Below are 19528 nucleotides of genomic sequence, written 5' to 3' on the forward strand. Positions count from 1 at the left end.
TTACGTAAGAACAACGAATAATCGGTTAAAAGCCGCATATGGCTCGCCTGTCGCTGATTTGTCAACTCCTCCTTTTTTCAGTGTCCTGGTGAGAAAATTCAAGGAAATATGATTGTAATAGACTGACTTTCTGGCGAAATGAATTGGCTCTGTTCTGTACTGTTCAACACCTATCGTTGGTATTGTTTTAAAACTATTACACGATACATAGCAGGTTTTGCAACCCTGGAGCGATTTCTATTCGACCTGAACTTGTTATATTACCTTGAATGTGCACTACACTTGATTATGATTAGCCAAATTAACACTGTACAGAAGAAACAAAACACAGCACGGCTGTTTCAACGACGAATTTATTAACACATAAAAGCAACAGTCGTTTCGAAAGGAGAATGTACCGCACGTCGTTGCACTTCAAATATACACGAAACCTGTGGTTCAAATGGGGTCTTGACGGGTAACGTTTCCCATTGAACAAAGGGGTTCGCAGGGGGGTATGGCTATTCTAAGTGGTTTAAATCGATCTAGGGGGTTGGTTCAGGTTTTACAAGCTATGTGGCCTTATAAGAGAACTTATAGTTTTGTTAAATACTAAAAAACTCTAGCCTGAGGGGGTCCACAATATTGGTAGCTAAAGTTTTATTGTAAAACACAGACCAGGGCTTCAAAATTTCCAGCACGTTATTATATCAAGTCATTTTCGAAAACTGAATACCTGCATTGCTACTTACAATGCTAGTTTGAAGAGACATTGTTAAATTGTATATAGTTTATAACAGGAAAACTATTTCATCGCAAAAAGGAGGATTTTCCAAAACCAAATGCCATTTATTTGGCGACTTAAGGCTATTGCTAACCCATGACCTGTTAACAGGTAAAACGTTAAGCAATTCGTGAAAAAATAAAAACGAAAAAAGGTCAGTTGGCGCGTGCCTCGGTATATTTGTAAGGCAGGCTTTTTCAGTCAGCTGAAAGAGCAAAACGCTTTGCAGCTGCCACCTTTTAACAAGTCAACTACCACTACCACAACGCCAATTAGCATTTCGAAAAACGAGCTACTAGCTACGTGGATATGGGTAAATCGCACACACCTTTTTAACCCCCTAGGTAGCGCCCCAATCCACCAATTATATCCCAACCCCTGTTTCGCCCCTTAGTTGGCCCTTAACAATCTTACAGGACAGGGACATTACGATAACCCCTAATTACCCCCATATTTACCATATTTACTCCGATTATTGCTTAGCCAAGTGGTAAACGACAAGTTGGGAATTTAGACATAGGCAAATTTTCACAATAAGACGATGATTTTTGGGAGAGTGAAGTTTTGAGTTGAATGTATAGGTAAGTGTTATATGCAGAAGAAATTGCGCTAAAAAGCACAGACAAAAGTCGAATTTGGCTCAATTTTTTTGCAACGTCGCGGGCACCTAAGAAGCGAGCATTTCACAAATTGCGTTAAAAATCGTCGGTGCTTTTTGTCGTTCGAACAAAAATTACGATTTCGGTTCGGTTAAAATAATAATTGCGACGCGAAGGGAAAAACTAAGAATAAAATATGTCCAGAGCGCGGACTTTAAACAGATATTCCGAACGCGAAAAACAAGGGGGCCCACAACATTAGCAGGCCGCATTTTTAGGGGAGGGATAAAATAAAGCCGCTCGCACAGAAATCAAAAACGAAACAACGCCAGAAACGTACCCAGGCCTTTTCGCATGCAGAAAATATAACAACGAATGAAACGAACAAAAGAAGAAAAAAGAGAGAGAAATCGCTTTTTTCGTCGCAGCGCAAACGAGAGAAGCGGAGGGAAAAAGGGAGAGGGCCGCCCCAAACAGAAAAATCAGTGGTAAGAGGTGAACCACTGGTTGTCGTGAAGTCCTTCTATGCAACCAGGTGCTGTTTTGAGCAGCTGATGGCAGCACATCCAGTAGCTTCTGCCGTAAGGCAGGTCCGAATAGAAGCGTTTGGGATGGTAGCGGCACATGGACATGTCGCCACGACTGAACTGCTGTCGGCACTGCTTGCACGGGTCGTCGATGTAGCTACGAAAATGCGATAAGTTAAAAATAATAACTTCGATGCTGACAGAAAGCGTATTAAGTTAAAAATAATAATTTCGATGCTTACAGAAAGCGTATTAAGTTAAAAATAATAATTTCGATGCTTACAGAAAGGCGTATTAAGTTTGCTGAAACAAGTGAACTTCATGATTACATACAAAAAACAATTTTTTAGAGGGAATTGATTGGAGCCGATAAAAAGTAGCTGATCAACGAAATGATTGTTCATTAACATTATTAACTTAAATGACGTAGTAATAAGTATCGTTGTAGATAAAAAAACAAAAACATAATCGTTATGAATAAAAAAAACACAACCTTAGTGCGGATTTTGTTGACTAAGCTAAAAAATTAAAATCAATTTGGAAATCAGCGGTTTGGTGTTGCAGATGATAAACGAAAATTTAAGAATTTTTATGAAGATGAAGAGTTCAAATAACATAATGCTAAGTGATATTTGGTCATCACAACAACCAGTATAGCAGTTGTAAAAAATTAAACACGGCACTTTCCAAGCTAAGGCTGCGTAAAAAAGTAAAGACTTTTAAAAAACATAGAATTTTAAAATATTGATATGAAAATCAATTTAAAGGTATTTTAAGCCTTTAACAATCTACAGACTTTGTGGTAGAACAGGGGTCACCAATGTACGGCTCGCGGCCAGATCGGGTGAGTTTGAGTAAAAAAAAATACAGCGCCCTTTCGCGGAAGACACAGAAAAAGTGACGTCACGTGTCAACTGCGTTTCTCAATAACGGCGACATAAACCACGTGACCCCTTGCGCATGCGCGATGGAGCAAAAACACAAGTTGGCGCGATTTTGTCCTGATTTGTTGCCGTGGGTTAACCGCCAGGTGGCAAGTCCCTTATTCCGTAATGACGACACTTCGAATGACAAATAAATAATTTCGCCGGCGGCATATTTCCTGAATAAAAGAAAATGCATTGAAACCGCAAGCAACAAAAACAAAAATCCACTCACCGCTCGTCGGTTGTCCATCGTGAGTCGCAACCTCTGACGTCAAAGTTGACGATGACGAAATTGAGGTCGGTGCATGAACACTTGAGGGCACCCAAGGTGCGGGTGTCGAGTAGAGCGAAGATCTGGCAGAGGATGTGGTCGGGTAAGCGCAGAAGAAGACCTTGCTGGCTGTAAGGCGAAAATCAAGGGTTATGACAGAGGTTCTCAAAAAAAATACAAAAATTTTAAAGAACGCCTAACTTTCATGGAAAATATATATTCAAAAAACATTCTAAAAAACTCGCAAAAAACGTTGCTAGTCTTTTGAGGAAAGAATGCCAAGTAGTAAATGAAACCCACCTCTCTGGGTCGCTCCTGATCTGGGCGGGGTTTGGGATCCTTATCGACTGTAGAAAGCAGGCTTCATCGGACGGGGACCGTGGCGTGGAAGAGGACACATGATCTACATCTGATCCAGTGTGCATCAACTTCTGCACTTTCCTCCTCATCTTCTGAAAACGCTCACTCGGAACCCGCTTCAGATTACGACCGGTCAGTTTCGGGGGCTCTGAGCGCTCCTCTTGATCCTCCGGGGGCGGGTTTGGCGAGGGGGTGATTGGGGCTTCCCCAGTTGAATGGGGTCCCTCCGCCGGGGTGGAGGGGCGGTAGTAGGTGCCCCCTGCGCACGACTCGGCCACACAGCTGGGGTTCGCAGTCTTACTGCTGCTGCTTTTGTTGTTGTTGTTGTGGGATTCATTGTTGGTGATATTGCGTGATGAGTTGGGGCCTGTCTGTTGTGTTTCCGTTTTAACGGCGGGCTTCGCTTTCTTGCATTTGCTGCACAGCGATTCTACACGATAGTAAATAATAAATACGACGTCACTCAAAATTTCTTTCTGGGAACCTATGGGGTATTTATTTATTTAATTTAGTTTTAGTTAAGTTTTGAAGCGTTGCTGTCTTGCATTTACTGCACAGCGATTTTGTGCGATCGTAAATAAAGAAATGCATATTAGTTTGGGAAAATTCTTCTTGGAAGTTAAACCTGTGGGTTATATATTTATTTAATTTTGTAAAGTTTTGAAGTTTTGCTCTTGCATTGGCTGCACAACGATTCTACAGGAACATAAACAAAGAGTGCAATTTTATTTTGAAAGGTTTATCTTATTAATATGTAGTTAAAGCTTATAGTTCCTACTTCATGGTTTTGTCAAAGTTTATAAGCGTAAATTTTTGCAATTGCTACATAGCGTTATTGCACCACTTAAAAATATTTGGCCAATAATATTTTTAATTTTTTTTCCTTTAGGCTATGAGATTTCCTAATGAGTCTTTTGTTTCTGTTCACAAACTTTATCTTTTTGTATCCAAACAGCGATACTATGTGGTAAAAAGGACAACAATATTGTTTTAGTCAATTTGTTTTGTAAGTTCAAGTTGTAGAATAACTCTTTCATCTTGGTTATGTTTAGAAACTTTAACTTCTTTCATTTGCTGCATACTAATTCTGTCGCAAACTTGAATTTTAAATCCAATAATAATTAACAATTCTTCATTACTTTGCTTTTTCGCATAGGCTACACAGCGGTTCTGTGCCACTTTAAAAAATAATGTGATGGTATTTCTGAGAATTTATTTTTTTGGTAACTGGGTAATTCCATGTCAAAGCAACCAACCTATTTAACCCATATGTTTTCAAAATTGCTCAAATTTTGTACATGTGTAGAGTTTTCCATCCTGATTACAATAAACTTTATTTTACCAAAATTTTTTGAGGGGTTAAAAAGTTATGCTGTTTTGAAATATTGGGCATTTTGTGCTCGCTAAACCGTGAAACTCATTGATTTTTATTCATGCAAAGTTCAATCTAGCATAACTTTTTAATGGATTGGAGTTTTACTTTCAAGTTAAGTTTATTTAAAAGATAATAACCTAATGTTAGATTTGTTACTTTGTTTTGTTGTTTCAGCTCTAAGGTCAGAGGTCAAGTGCAGGTCAAACTAATGTGTATTTTAAAAATCAGTGAAGCGGAACCCAATTTAGAAGCGAAATATCTCAAAAGCGTTGACCTAAATTTTTTTGTGTAAGGTGTCTATGGAGAGCTTATTCCAAGTACTTTCATTTAAACCAGGTTTCATTGCTCCTTTCAAGGGATACCACTGTCATATGAGCTGTGTAACATGACCGTCTAAAAAATAGCATTTTGGTTCGAATTACAAATTTATTTCAATACAAAGTCTGAATTACATTATTTTTTCAACTACTAAACTGTGACATTTGTTTTTTAAATAAATTAATTTCTCAACATATTTTTTGTTTTTAAAATTTTTATGAAGAATATACTCCTCCAAATACTTTTTTAAAACATGGGTAGATAAAGTCCATTGTATCATATTTTTTTATTTCAGATTCATTACAAGTTGATAAATTCTGTAGTTTTGTGAATTGTTTATCTAAAATTATCGAAAAAGTACTCATCAAGTTATTGAAAACCCAGTTAATGAAGAGTTTAGTGCTTGTAGTGTTGGTTTACACACTATTGTGGATTCTGACTGCCATAAACTAACTATGGTAAAAGAATATCGGCCTATTCTATTTGCTAAACTATCTAAATTGTTGTTATTAATAAGAGCAAACTTATTGCAAAAAGAAAATTTGCTTGTATCACCATGCTTTTTCCTAAATAAATATGATCTGCCTCAAAAAGTCTGCTGCAATCCATTTAAATCACATAAAACAAATATTATGGCTAAATTACAAAAAATACAACTTGATTTTTCACAAAAAACTAAGCAAAATAATTTTAAGCTTATCCCTGGACAAAAAATTCTAGTAATTGCAAAACAAAACTAAAATTAATTTGTAGTGAAAATGAAAGCATTTCATCGGAATCGTCAATTGATACGAATGTTAGTGTAGCTGCCTCTAACACTAGTGACAACAGCGATTTATATCTTTCCACAAGTCAGCTTAACACAAGCCTACATGTGATTAGTCAATCCCATTAAAACTTCATAGCCTACCATCATCCAGCAAGATTGTATATAGAAAAAGGAAATTGGGCTCTATTTATCAAGATTTGAAGAAGAGGTTTTCAACTGCTCTTCCACACTTGGAAACTACTAATAGAGAAGAGAAGGCAAAATTATTGTAAATATGCATAAAGCCAAAGATTTTGACAAACTAATGGATAAAATTCAAACCAAACTGGTTACAGAAGAATCCTACTCAGCAAAAGTTCAACTTCTAACCTTTTCTCCAGACTCTTGGTCTAGAAAAAAAAGTTTCAGAATTTTTTGGAGTGCCAGAAAATATGATGCGTACAGCAAAGAATTTTTTAAAATTTACGAAAGTCCAAAAAAAATGTACACCAAAAGAGAAAACCATTGCCAGCAGGAAACATAGAAAGAAGCTGTGCTGAATCTGTGGCAATGACAACACACGTATAATGCCAGGAATTAGCGACAAAGTTAGTGTTGCAACTAAAGTATATGAACAGAAGAGGTTAATACTGTCTACATTAAAGGAGTTGTATCTTGTGTTTAAGAATAAAGCATGGTGATACAAGCAAATTTTATCCTTCAAATTTTTCTTATAATAAGGCTCTTATTAATAGCAACGATTTATCTTTTATAGGTAGTTCAGCAAATAGAATATACCCACATTCTTTTACCATTGTTAATCTATGGCAGTCAGAATCCTCATTAGTGTGTAACTGCGAGCACTAAACTCTTCATTAGCTGGATTTTTAATAACTGGATGAGTACTTTTTCGACAATTTTAGATAAACAATTCACAAAACTACAGAAATTTCCATTTGTAATAAAAAAAAAATTTGTAATAAAAAAACATGATATAATGCACTTTATCCACCCATGTTTTAAAAAAGTATTTCGAGTATACTTCCATAAACATTTTAAGAATAAAATATATATTGTGAAAATAAATTTATTTGAAAACAAATGTCACAGTTTAGTAGTTGAAAAAATAATGTAATTCAGACTTTGTATTGAAATAAATTTGTAATTCGAACCAAAATGCTATTTTTTAGACGGTCATGTTACACAGCTCATATGACAGTGGTATCCCTTGAAAGGAGCAATGAAACCTGGTTTAAATGAAAGTACTTGGAATAAGCTCTCCATAGACACCTTAACACAAAAATTTAAGTCAACCCTTTTGAGATATTCCGCGTTTAAATTGGGTTCCGCTTCACTGATTTCAAAAAAGACAAATATTCAACCTCTGCATGACCTCTGACCTTCAGCCTCAAATGTCATAAAAATCTAAGCAATAGGACCTTAAATTATTATCTTTTAAATAAACTTTATTTCAAACACAAACTTCAATCCATCACAAAGATACAAGATGTTGAAGTTGACATAGCTGAAAATCAATGAATTTCATGGTTGACCGAGCACAAATTACCCCAAATTTTAAAATAACATAACTTTTTTACCCCTCAACCAATTTTGACAAAATAAAGTTTTTAATGATCTGGCTGAAAAACTCCACAAGTGTGGCAAATATAAAAGAAATCCAAGGTGTAGTGGTTCAAATTTTCCTTATTTCTGGTTGCTTTGACATGGAATTACCCAACTAGTTTAGGTAGCTTGTTTTATTTTTTGTTGGTTTAGCACTTAATGGATATTTACTGTGGTTGTTTGTCCTACACCTGATATGACAAAAAAAACATAATTATTTTTATTATTTTTTTTGCAAAAAAAAAAAAATTCAAGCAGAGATTTATGGCTGTAGACCACCTTGGTGCCACTGAGTGTAGTAGCACTGGTAAAGCATTATTCAGTTAAAATGTAAATCGTGAGAAAACACAAAATATGTATATTTGTTATTACACTATCGGTTGCAGAATAAAATGTACATCGGAAGTTTCTCCTTTCAATCAAAACATTAAAACATCCCAATTAAGGTGTATTTACCACAATAGTTAATCGGGATTATGTGGTAATTAGTTTTAGAAATTAATAAGAAAAATGTACACTCCAGCACATTCTCTATATTTGTTCACCCGTGGCAACAGGTACTTGCTATGGAATTGCTTATGTAAACACATTACTTGTTCCAGTTTGTGCTGTACCTTTCTGTCAATAGAGGAAATACTTGCCGGTATGTGGCATTTTCACGGGGGGCTGAAATAACATTTGGATTTGGACAAGCTTTCAATTGTTAAACAGCACTTTCTACAGCTAGGAAAAATAATGTACCTTGTGCCAGTTAGAGTTTAAATCTGGACTTTCTTTGCACCCAATTAAATAAACGTGATTACAGTTGGGAAATTTAAAGGTTTTTTGCTTGTTTTAACATAAAAAAAGTATTGGGTTTTGGGTTACATATTGCAAAATATTTGATTTTTATTTGATTAGTCTCTAAACCAGTGGTTCTCAAACTTTTTTAGCTTGCAGTACACTTAAACATTCCTAAATATTTTGTGGCACAATTTTAACAGAACAACAATATAACTTTTCAATCACACTTAACACACAACAAACCACATGTAAATGTCTTACTATTATCAATTTTATAATGAATAATAGTGAATTCAAGTCTGAAATGCCTGTGTGAATGCCGATATGTTACACAAATACCCTTTTTCACAAAATGACAATACTGTAGTTTCATGACATACTAGTGTGCTGTGCATAAATTTTGAGTATTTCAGCTCCAGACATAGCTATATTTCCGTTTTATCCCCAACAATTAGTTCCTAAAAGCATTCTATTTTTTTGGAAAAAGTGATAAAAACAAGAATTTTTTTTATACAGGTACGGTTTAAGAAATGAAGCGTGACTTAGTAGTGGTAACTTCACAATAAAAACATAGTGCTGCATAGCTTCCCATGATCAAATATTAAACTATGCATCTCATACACAAAAAATATTTTTACTTTCTAACCTTCAACTTGGCCTGTGTTGGCACATTGCTCGAAGTGGAGCACTTTCTTGTGCACATTTGAAGATATTTGCTGGATTTCTGCAAATAACAAACATACAGATTTTACACTTACAATTTAGGAAAAGTATACTTATTTGAGGAAAAGTATTTAACTGAAAAACAAAAAAGTCAAACACACTTCTTGTTAAAGGTAAGCATCTAGCAAGAATTGCAAGTATTTGTAACTTTCCCTGTTGTAGATCCCCAATATTACCCTTTAGTAAAAATTTATATTACTGGAAATGTTAATTACTATAACTTTGTGATATAAAAGAACAGTAATAATTTAAGCTAAAAAAATCATGTTTCAACAGTAGTGGTCAAAGAATCTGTAAAAGATGTAGCAACATGGGGTTTTCAACTTAGTTGTAGCATGTAACAGTAAAGTTCCAAAAATGTGGCTTTTTTGTCTACTTTTGGCAATACCTAGACAGAGGTGTTCATTCAAGTGGAAAGAGGTTTTTAAACCTATGTCTGGCATTTTTTGCAGGAAACAAATTTTACAAAAAAACTTCAACATAATGTAGGTAACTAAAAGAACAAATACCTTCTCTCAAATGATTTTTTTTTAATTTTAAGTTTTTAGTATGGTTTGAATAAACTGTTATTAAACACCCAAACTGAAATACTATAACTAGCTAAAAAAATATGTTTTTGCAAAGCTAAATTGCAAGTCAATCCATTTAAAGACATTAACAGTTACATAACATGAAACTCTTTAAGTAGAATTGTGTCACGAATGCTGTTGGTACATTCAAGCAGACCAGCATTTATGACACCTCCTCTAAAACCTTGTGAAAACCAATAAGGCTTGTTGCACTTCTAACACAACATTCTCTAAACAAACACATCTTGTACAGAGTACAGCAACAACCGGCAGGGTAACTCCCATATTTTCAATGAAACCAAAGGCTACCACGGTTGACTACAACTATTAAACTACTGTATTAAATTTCATGTTCAAAAAGTGGTGTGAAACAATTTGTGTTAACACTTGAAAGGGTAAAGGAGATTATCACAAAGGGTGGTGCAAAAATTTTCACTAAAAATAGCAAAATTGTTTCACCACTCGTTGTACTTTTTAATGCAGGTTCTTCTTAAGTAGTTGACAAAAACACGGCTTACAATGAACTGTTGTTTGGGTGTTACTTGAAATATGTACTATAGTTACACTGACTAAGCTCATAATTTGTAATGAATCCCAAAGTAGAACATTGCAACATATTTCAGCTCAGGGTGGGGCATTTAATGTGGTCCTTAGTGTTTATTCATCACTTCACCACACAAAGAAAGCTCAAGGATTTGGGGTAGAAGTTCCATGTGGTTAATGGTGAACGGCCTCACAACGAGAAAAAGAAATATGTGCTGAAAGTGAAAACTGAGGTGCAGGAGAACAAATCTCCGATGACATCGGAACATTAAACCAAATAAAAAATTGGCCAGGTTTAAACCAAAATCAACTTTTGACAGTCAATTTACAAAAATCTTCCGATTTATTGTCAAGGGGAAACATTTACATTGCTCTTCTAAAGAATACAAAGTTGTGTAACTAGGCAGATACCCAAGGTTGTGTTTACATAATTAGGATGGTGAGTTGGACAAGACTGCCATTGTTCCATTGGTTGTAAAATGACTGCAACAATCTGATATGTTTGGCGATCAGATGAATCAATATGGGAATGACGCCTGTGACTCAATAACCGAGCAAATGTATTTTAGGATTCTTGCAAAAGCAACTTTCCACCTGTATGATGTAATTAAAGGGCGTTTGGTTTCTCCATACACAGCTTGTAAAAAAATGTACTATTGTACATATCCTGTGAAGAAATGTAAAAGAAATAAGGTCTTTAATTCACTTAAATCAAAATACTGCATGTTAAAAATATTATACAAAATTAAAAAAAAAAATTAGACAAAAAGAATATATGTAAAGATCCTCCTTGTTTTATTGACTTTTATACATATATAAAAACAAACAAAGTATAAACATAAACTTTGATTTGGGGTTGTTTTTCATTTTACAAAAAAACACAATACATAGAAAAAGGTCTTTACATTTACTGACACAGTCAGTTGTCATGAAATGGTCTACCACAAGCATTTAACAGCTGTTAGTAGGTAGACTGCCTAATATGGAAGCTATCCCATGATTGTATATATAAACCACAGGGGACTTCAGGTCAATCGAGGTAGCCAGCTGGTCAGTCAGCCAGCTGATTGGTCAACTGCTTAGTCAAGCGTCAGCTGATTGGATGAATAGTTAGTGCCTTGCTTGTGTGCGAAGTGCCAACTAGCATCCTATTTACACATTTCAACTAAACACAACACATGACTCAGCTTAACTAAGTGGTTGGTCTTGGTCAACAACATGAACATCATGTAAAGCAGTTTTAAGTTGACGTTTTGGATATTTTATTTCAAGGCCTATAAAAGGTGTTACATATTTTTTAAGCACTGTTCACAATCAAGACATGATTACGTTTTCGATGAATTTTAACACCATGTCTGAATTTTGATTCCAACTGATTAATATAATTATACACCTGATGATAAAATATAACTAAGATGGCACCATTTTTTAACAAGATAAAAGAACCAAATTTAGAAATCAGCATAATTACAAAAACACAACAATAAATGACAAATATAAATAAAAAAATACTCCTCTGGTAATTTTAAATGAGTATATAACTTTAATTACCTTAAATTTTAATTTTGACAAATCTAAACAAGAAGGTAACCCTATGTTACACAACAAAATCAATCAGCAAACGTATCAACCACTGATTTACATATAACGGCGACATTTAACATCTATGTATAAAGCAACTTTTATGAGTAATAAATGAGAAACTTCATTTTTTTTAATTTTGGCAAATCAGAACATGACAGTAACTTAATGCTAAACAAAACGAAAACAATCACATCAACCACTGATTTACACCCAACCAGAAAATTTAACATCTATGCATGAAGCAACTGTTATGGGTAATATCAGGACAACCGTTATATAATGTTAAGCCAGTACACAGGCATTACCTCTGTATAGTATTTTTAAATTACCAGAGTTTGGCAAAGTGTTGCAACTAGTTACTTGCATACACATATTTAGTTTGTGTGCACAGCAGATCAATTAAGTTTAGAGCAATCAGGTTTCTAATCCCCAGTTTAATCCCTTTAATCTGTATTTTAAAAAGCAATTTAGCTTAATTAAAATCTCATTTGCAGCCACATTAAAATCACAGCGAAGTAATCAATGTACAGGTTTCGGCGCAGCACTTTACTAAATAGCAAGTTCAATGTCAAAAGGTTGCTAAAGTTGATTAATTAGGAAAGGTTACTAAAGTTGATTAATTGCGAAAGGTTACTAAAGTTGATTAATTGTTCACCACACAGAGAACAAAACTGTTCGCATTTTACTACTTGTTTTACTTTAATAATACAAGAAAACAATATCAAATCAAATCCATTTTTAAAAAAATTATGTTTTTTTTGTAATATTGCATTGTAAAAAATACCAACTAAATTCTTATCGTTATTTTATTTCTTCAAATTTTTGTTGTTTTTTGAATGTATTATGTTTAGCCATGTTTTTATATAATTTGAATCATCAAAATCATCTTGTGGAAATTCTAAGTAATCAATGTTTTTATTCAACTTTATAATCATAATACACAACAAGGCCAAGACACTTAAATTGTGGTATTCCTTTGTTAAAAACTTGAGTACCCAAGTTTCTGGCCCAACCTATTAAGGCAACAACCATTGTGTGTTATTTTGACGGCGAACCTAAACAGTGATGTTTGAAGGCCAACAGAAGGTGCTACTTGAAAGCTACTGTTAACAGTGACAATGGCACTTGTAAGCTTGATAGGCCTCGAAGGAACATAAGCCATTTAACAGTTTCAAATACACAAGTCTGCAGTTGTAGGAAGAAGTGATCTAGCCATGAAACAAATCAAGAACACAAAGTTACTCTCAGTCATTTTTTTATAGTGAAGATCTACAAATTTTGCGGGCAATTTTTTGTGAAACTATTGGTTGTTTTTATGTTAATTTATGTAAGTTATAAAAACACCAAACAATAAAATATAAAAAATAAGCATGTTTTCAGCAGCACCAATAGAAAAATCAACAGCTATGAAAGTAAAAGCCCTTGCTAGTTAAGAGTACAAATCTGTAGCCAGGGAAACATAAATCGAAATACACCTACAAAACCTAAATCAGTACTCGTTCATTAACCATTAAAAAGGGATTTCAGCACCCCCTAATTTATCAACAGGCAACACTATTGTGCTCCAACATAACCGTGGCAATTTGTGAACTTGAAAGGCGATGATCAACAGTAGGATAAGTCTCACCGTTCAAAGATTCCCTGCTTCTTTGTGGCGTAGACTGGGGCTCGGTCGCGCTTGACTTGCCGTGAAAGGACGCCGTCTTCTCTTTCCGCTTGGGTTTGTGGCGAGCAGACTTGGTCATGCATGATGTGGCACATCGGTCTTGCGAGTTTCTAAGCGCAAAACTTTTTTTAGTCAAGTGCTAGTGCAAATTAAGGGGATGAATTTGTCACTCTGTTGCTATAGACATTAATCAAAGCTGTATTTTCTACAGATTCATTAAAAATATTCAAAAACTTACTTGCAACTTAGGTAAAATATTGGTTTACAATCACGACCGCCTCCAAGAATACAAAGTAAATAAAATTGTTAGCCAAAACCATTAAATACTCACAAAACAATATCCAAAATTGCAATAGTTTACCATAAAGTGACTACTAGGTGTTTGCTTACAATTTTTATGAGAAGTAGGGACATTACAATAACATTTAAAGATACTTTGAAGAAATACAGTAGCAGTAGGTATACACAAATAATTATAAATCAACTCTCTCTATTACACTTTAATTCCATACATAAAAAAACAAATGATAGCATAAGGTAAAAGCACAATTTATGCAATAGAAAGCAAATCTGAGCCATTTCATTATAAAAAAGTTTTTTTAGGATTCGTCTGGACAGCATTTCAACTCGAATAAGCACTTCACCATTGCTTTTAGCTTCAAGAGGTTAAGTTTCAGTTGGCAAGAAGGTTGTCAATAGGCCATATCAGTCATGCTAAGGGGGTTATTTGCGAAGGCATGCTAAAGCAAAGCAGCAGACAGGCACTTAACGCTAGGGAGGTGACATACAGCAGTCGTAAACTGTTGACACTTGCAGTTTTGAAAAAAGGTGTTTGTGTGAGTGCTCCCGTTCAAATTGATATATATATATATATATATGCGCCATTGGTCATGGCCCTTTGGGTTTACATGCTGACAGGCTGTGTTTAACACACAACTGACATATTTCGGGTTTTTGTTTACTAGTGAATTGCTTCGGAATTGAGATGTTAGTATGTTTACATGTATTATATTAACACAAGCAAAGACCGATACCAATTAAAATAGAAACATCTTCAAGGTCCTCAAAATCGTTAAAACAATTGGCTGAACAAAGTTGTATTTCTGCCAAAAATATTTTTGTTGTATTCCACATTTAAAAGTATTTTATATTTTGGTTGTTTTTGTTGTAACCTTAATTCTTTTGGTTTATTTTATTACCTACTTTGTGATTTATTTATTTTAATCAGTTAGTCTTATTTGTTTATTTATGTATCTTCATACATTCATGGTCAACTGACTTGAATGTTTTTTTTTCAACATGGTTCTTTCTACTTTGTGTTCTGCATATTAATGTGTAGAGGATTTTTGTGAGCCCAAACAGTAATTCATCCAGCCAAACCGGATCCTTATAAAAGGAAAGTAGTTAAGAAAACAAATCAGGAGTAAATGACTAACCAAACCGATAAAATAATTTTAATGTGATTCCAGGCACTCGGAAGCGTTAGCATATTCACTGAAAAAAAAAGGAAAATAAAATACACAGCATGCGGGCAATCAATTTAAGAGTAACTGGAAATGGTGAGCATTGCGCATCTCGCCTTTTTCATACTGTACTGCTTAGGTTTTGCATGTCGGTAAACAAAAGAGATGGTTCGGTTAAGAAAATTTTGACAATCATTAACAGAGGAATAAACAAAACTGTCAGCCTACATCGACCAATGGGTAGATTTAAAACTACTTTCGAAATACCATGAACACCATGTTGAAAATATACATCTACCTAATTGGCAAACAGTTAGCATTTATAAACTAATTTTTAATGTTAGGCCATTGCACATTTTAAATGTCATTTTTAGACAATAAAGCCAAGTACCCACAAAATTCTAAATTTCCAGAACTCGAACCAGAATTTAGCCAAGATGTAATGGTGTAAAGAACAATGAAAAAACGAAAATCCATATGGATTCACATGAACAAATCTTTTACTGTAAACAACACGCACACCTTAATCACACTCCAGCCATAAGACTAAGATAAGAACTACATCAATGTCAGAATAAAACATAATTCAGAATAAGGCCAAAATAGGACTTATACCTAATGGCTAATGACATTAGTACCATGTAAATCAAATTATGTCCAATCTATCGAAATAAGACCTAAAAGGTCAGAATAAAAAACACTTTACCGAACCCCACAACACTTTACTAACCCCTAGTACATCACTAACTCCCCTAATTATTTTAACACTAATCAATTTTCTAACCCCGCCCATTATCAACCAATAACCCTAATCAGGACCAAAAATCCAGTACAAAAACAGCGACATCCTGACGGCATTGGTCAGACCAGGGCGTCCAAACATAGTCATTTGCCTGTATTATGTCGTTGTTAATACTACGGTTTTATAGATTCTGCTTTAGGAATTATATGTATAATAGCTTTTTAGGACTAATTGTGTGTTCCCACATTAATTAGGCTCACCTCAGTTGGGAAATGATGTCCCTTACGGAGCGAGGAAGTAATCTGTGGTGGTCGGGAGAATTGAAGGATGAAGTAAAAGTTTGGCAGATTGTCGAGATGATGCTGCTGCCACCTTGTGGTAGACCGGTGGCCGTGGAAGGCACAGGATTCTCGTTCTCATCTATGACGGATGCCGATGGACTTTTTCCGTTATCTGTGAGGCCTGGAGAAAACATCTTGAATTTAAGTATATGGAAGACATAACTGATTGGTCTTTTTGTGTAAAAACTAGATATAACAGATTTTCCTGTTATACCAGTAACTGCTTTAAAACCAACTTAAAAATATGGTAATTTTGAACAAAGCTTGGTACACAGACCCTTGAATATTTTAAATACAAACAATAAACAATAATGTTTTTAATAGATCTGTAAATTATTATATCTGTGAGCCCTGGATAAAATATATTAAATTTGAGTATGGAAGACATAACTGGTTGGTTAGTCTATCTGTGTTGAAAACCACATAGAAAGGATTTCCAAGCAATTAAACTAACTCAAAGGCGCCAAACTTTCCAGGGTGTTATTTCCTGCACACTGCAAAGTAATTTAATAAAAATTTAAGCTCTTAGATAACATCTGTTGCCTGCTTTCACTAAGCCAACTATTTCACCTTTAAAACTTAATTTTCGCACCTTTGGGCGACAAAAGTTTCCAATAAAATATCAAAAATAATGAAGGAGAGCTGTAAATGATTAGAACAAACTTTATTTTCGGTTAAATAAACACTGTGTCAGAATTGATTTTTCCCACAGTTGTTAATTTGGAAAACATAGCCAACTTGGTAAAGACTAAATGTAGTAAAATATAAAAAAATCTATGGCAATTCATGCATTATAAAAATTTAAACAAGTTCTTTGAATGTGGCACCTAACATAACAAGACACATTTTATTATTCTTAGAGGGCTATAAATGTAATTACCGCAGCAACTAACATAATAGCATTGCCAACATCATGAATTATGCAGATCTAGAGGGGCAAAGATATTTACCTTTGAGGCTCTGTGTAATGAGGGCGTGGACCAACTGGAATTCATTGATTTCTTCAGAGTCAACTGATTTGCTATAAAAACAAAGGCTTGTCAAATGATGTTATACTCAACAACCTTACATAATCACATTCAAGTTTTTTTAACAGTTTTGCATTAGGTCTGGCTACATTAGATTAAATCACTTTCTACTAAATGAAAGTTTATAGTAGAAACCTAATTGATTTTATTAAAATTGAGGTTAATGGACCTCTTATAACACACTTTGGCAGACCCAAACAAAACCTTATTACAAAAGTTAGATCCTGTTTTTTACTTGGGTTTTTTAACTTTTTGAGTATTACTTTTTTACAAGCCTGCTGTAAATGGTTTTGAATTGCATAAAGATACTTATTTTCCCAAAGTTGTAATAAGAGAAAATGAATACCAATATAAATATAGAAAATTCTTTAATAAATTTTACATATTGATAATAATACATCTATATAGCTACATTCGCATAAGATTAGAGCAAATATTTAAGTCATTAAGAGTCACTTTAAAACAGTGGTTGTCACTATTTTGCAAAGTTTACTATGTTTTTTAATTATTCACATTCCCTGGCAATAAAAATACCCCACAAATAAACAAATTGTCTTAACATTAAGACCGAATGAACTTACGTGGTTGCTCCATGTTGTACCATGTCACTTGGAATCAGGAAAAAAACACAAAAAATGGGTTACAGAAAAGTTACAGAACTCAAAATAATATTCCACTCAGTTTGAACAATATCAATCTAAACAGAAAAACCCATAATTAAAAATCAATACAGCAGCTATAAAAATGCAAGAATTCTGCCCTCTTGTTGTTTGCAATATTTTGGCTATTAGTCATACCATGATTAAGCAGTAAACAAATTACTTACAGGCAGCTACTTGGCACTTAATGCAAACACAAAAGTCAAGTTGTTGGTAAATTACAGCTTTACAAAATCCATTAAGGTTCACACAGTTACTTTTAGCTCATAGTGCTATTCTAAGACAAGCATGGCCTGGGGCAAAATACATATCGGGGGAGTATATATTCAATAATGTGGTCTGCTACTATTCAGTTTGATATTTTAAATGACATATTCCCATTTTCTCCTTTTTCTGAAAAGAAAAAAATGCATGTGCCTTTCTAATTTCTAAAGTAAACAATCTAAGCAAAATAAAACAAAATTTACGGAATTTTGAAAATAATTAAACAAATATACACTTTTTATCATCTATAAACAGATTTATGTGTCCACAAAGGTGTCTAGAAAACAACTAAAAAGACATTATAAGTAAGAGAAGATACAAGTACCTAAATCATTCATTATAAATAAACATTTATTATAAATATGTGGACTTTTTATCATTTAACTTTATTTTTGTTTTGTTTAGCTACTACATTCCTTGTTTGAAGAAACCCTTATTACGATTCCAATCATTCAATGTATCTAATGATTACTTTTAAAATTGAAAATAATTGCATTTTTAATGTTGTAAAGTGACCTACAGAAAGAAAATATCCTGGCGCTGGTCAAGAATGCTACCACCTACCACAATATTGTCCAGCGGTTTATATTGCTAACAATATTTGGGTCAGGGTGAGAGTTAACGTTTTACACATAGATTAAATTTATTGCAATAAAAAAACTCAAAAAATGGAACAGATTTAATTCAGTATAACACTAACATACAACTGAGTCCTATATATCAACACATGAAAGTACACAGTATAGTAAAATCATTAGCAGTCCAACACCTTTTCATATTGAAACATTCAGCAATGTGAAAAATTTAGAAGAGTAACCAATTTGGAGCCTGCACAGGCTTATGCACTCTAATACCAAGCCAGATAATCCTCTTATGAGTTGATCTGGGCAAAGCTTTGAGCCTGAGTAACATTGCTTGTTTGCCCAGTGTTTACTTGTAAAGGTCATGAACTAATTTAAATACAAATAACAAATGGATAATTAGGAAGTGGAGAAATGCAACCCCTTTAGAATTAATCCAAGTTGTTTTGTTGCTTATCAAGAATAACTGTATCAGTTTACTGACCAATACATGTGAAACGCAAGTTTAAAAAACAAAAATAAGCTGCAATTTTAACTAGTCATTAACTTGCCGACCTCATACTTTCTTTAAATTTGTAAAGATCCTCCTACATTCAAATATTCCTATAATTAGTCACAGGCCGGAAAATTACAAATTAAGCGATTACTCATATTATATTAATAAAAAAAAATATGAATGTATAATTTTTTAAATTAGAAATCTACTTAATTTTTTTCACATACAGATCTTCACAACAAAATTAACACCCATTCTAGCATTTATATAGCACATACTATTCCTTAATGGACCATGTTTAAACATCAAAATGGTGCCATATATATGGATACAATAAAATTGACATATTTTAAGAACCTTAAAAGGAAGAAGTAGTAGTCACTAAACAAGACCAGCAATTTAAGGGCAGTCAATGTTTAAATAGAGGGTTTTGTATGCAAAATCGACAAGTTACCACTCTTAATAAATGATAATCACACCACAACAACCTTTAGAACACTTCATTTTATATACTACCATACATAAACATACGTATATTTATAACTGACATCAAACAAAATAAAATTTACTTTATGG

At 33.8% G+C, this 19528-nt stretch overlaps 1 protein-coding gene across 1 annotated transcript; it reads right to left on the minus strand.

Annotated features, from left to right (window-relative positions):
• Positions 1-344: 344 nt before the first annotated feature.
• On the minus strand, positions 345-19097 carry LOC146141053 (uncharacterized). Its single transcript, XM_083392129.1, has 8 exons — positions 17534-19097; positions 16875-16945; positions 15844-16045; positions 13340-13488; positions 8940-9017; positions 3387-3876; positions 3048-3215; positions 345-2046 (listed from the first exon to the last, which is right to left on the minus strand). Exons 1-8 carry the CDS (start codon positions 17554-17556, stop codon positions 1845-1847), a joined length of 1383 nt encoding a protein of 460 aa, XP_083248255.1. The 5' UTR covers positions 17557-19097; the 3' UTR covers positions 345-1844.
• Between the last annotated feature and the right edge of the window lie 431 nt (positions 19098-19528).

This window comes from Ascidiella aspersa, chromosome 6, assembly GCF_963924565.1.
Source record: "Ascidiella aspersa chromosome 6, kaAscAspe10.2, whole genome shotgun sequence".
NCBI lineage: Eukaryota > Metazoa > Chordata > Ascidiacea > Phlebobranchia > Ascidiidae > Ascidiella > Ascidiella aspersa.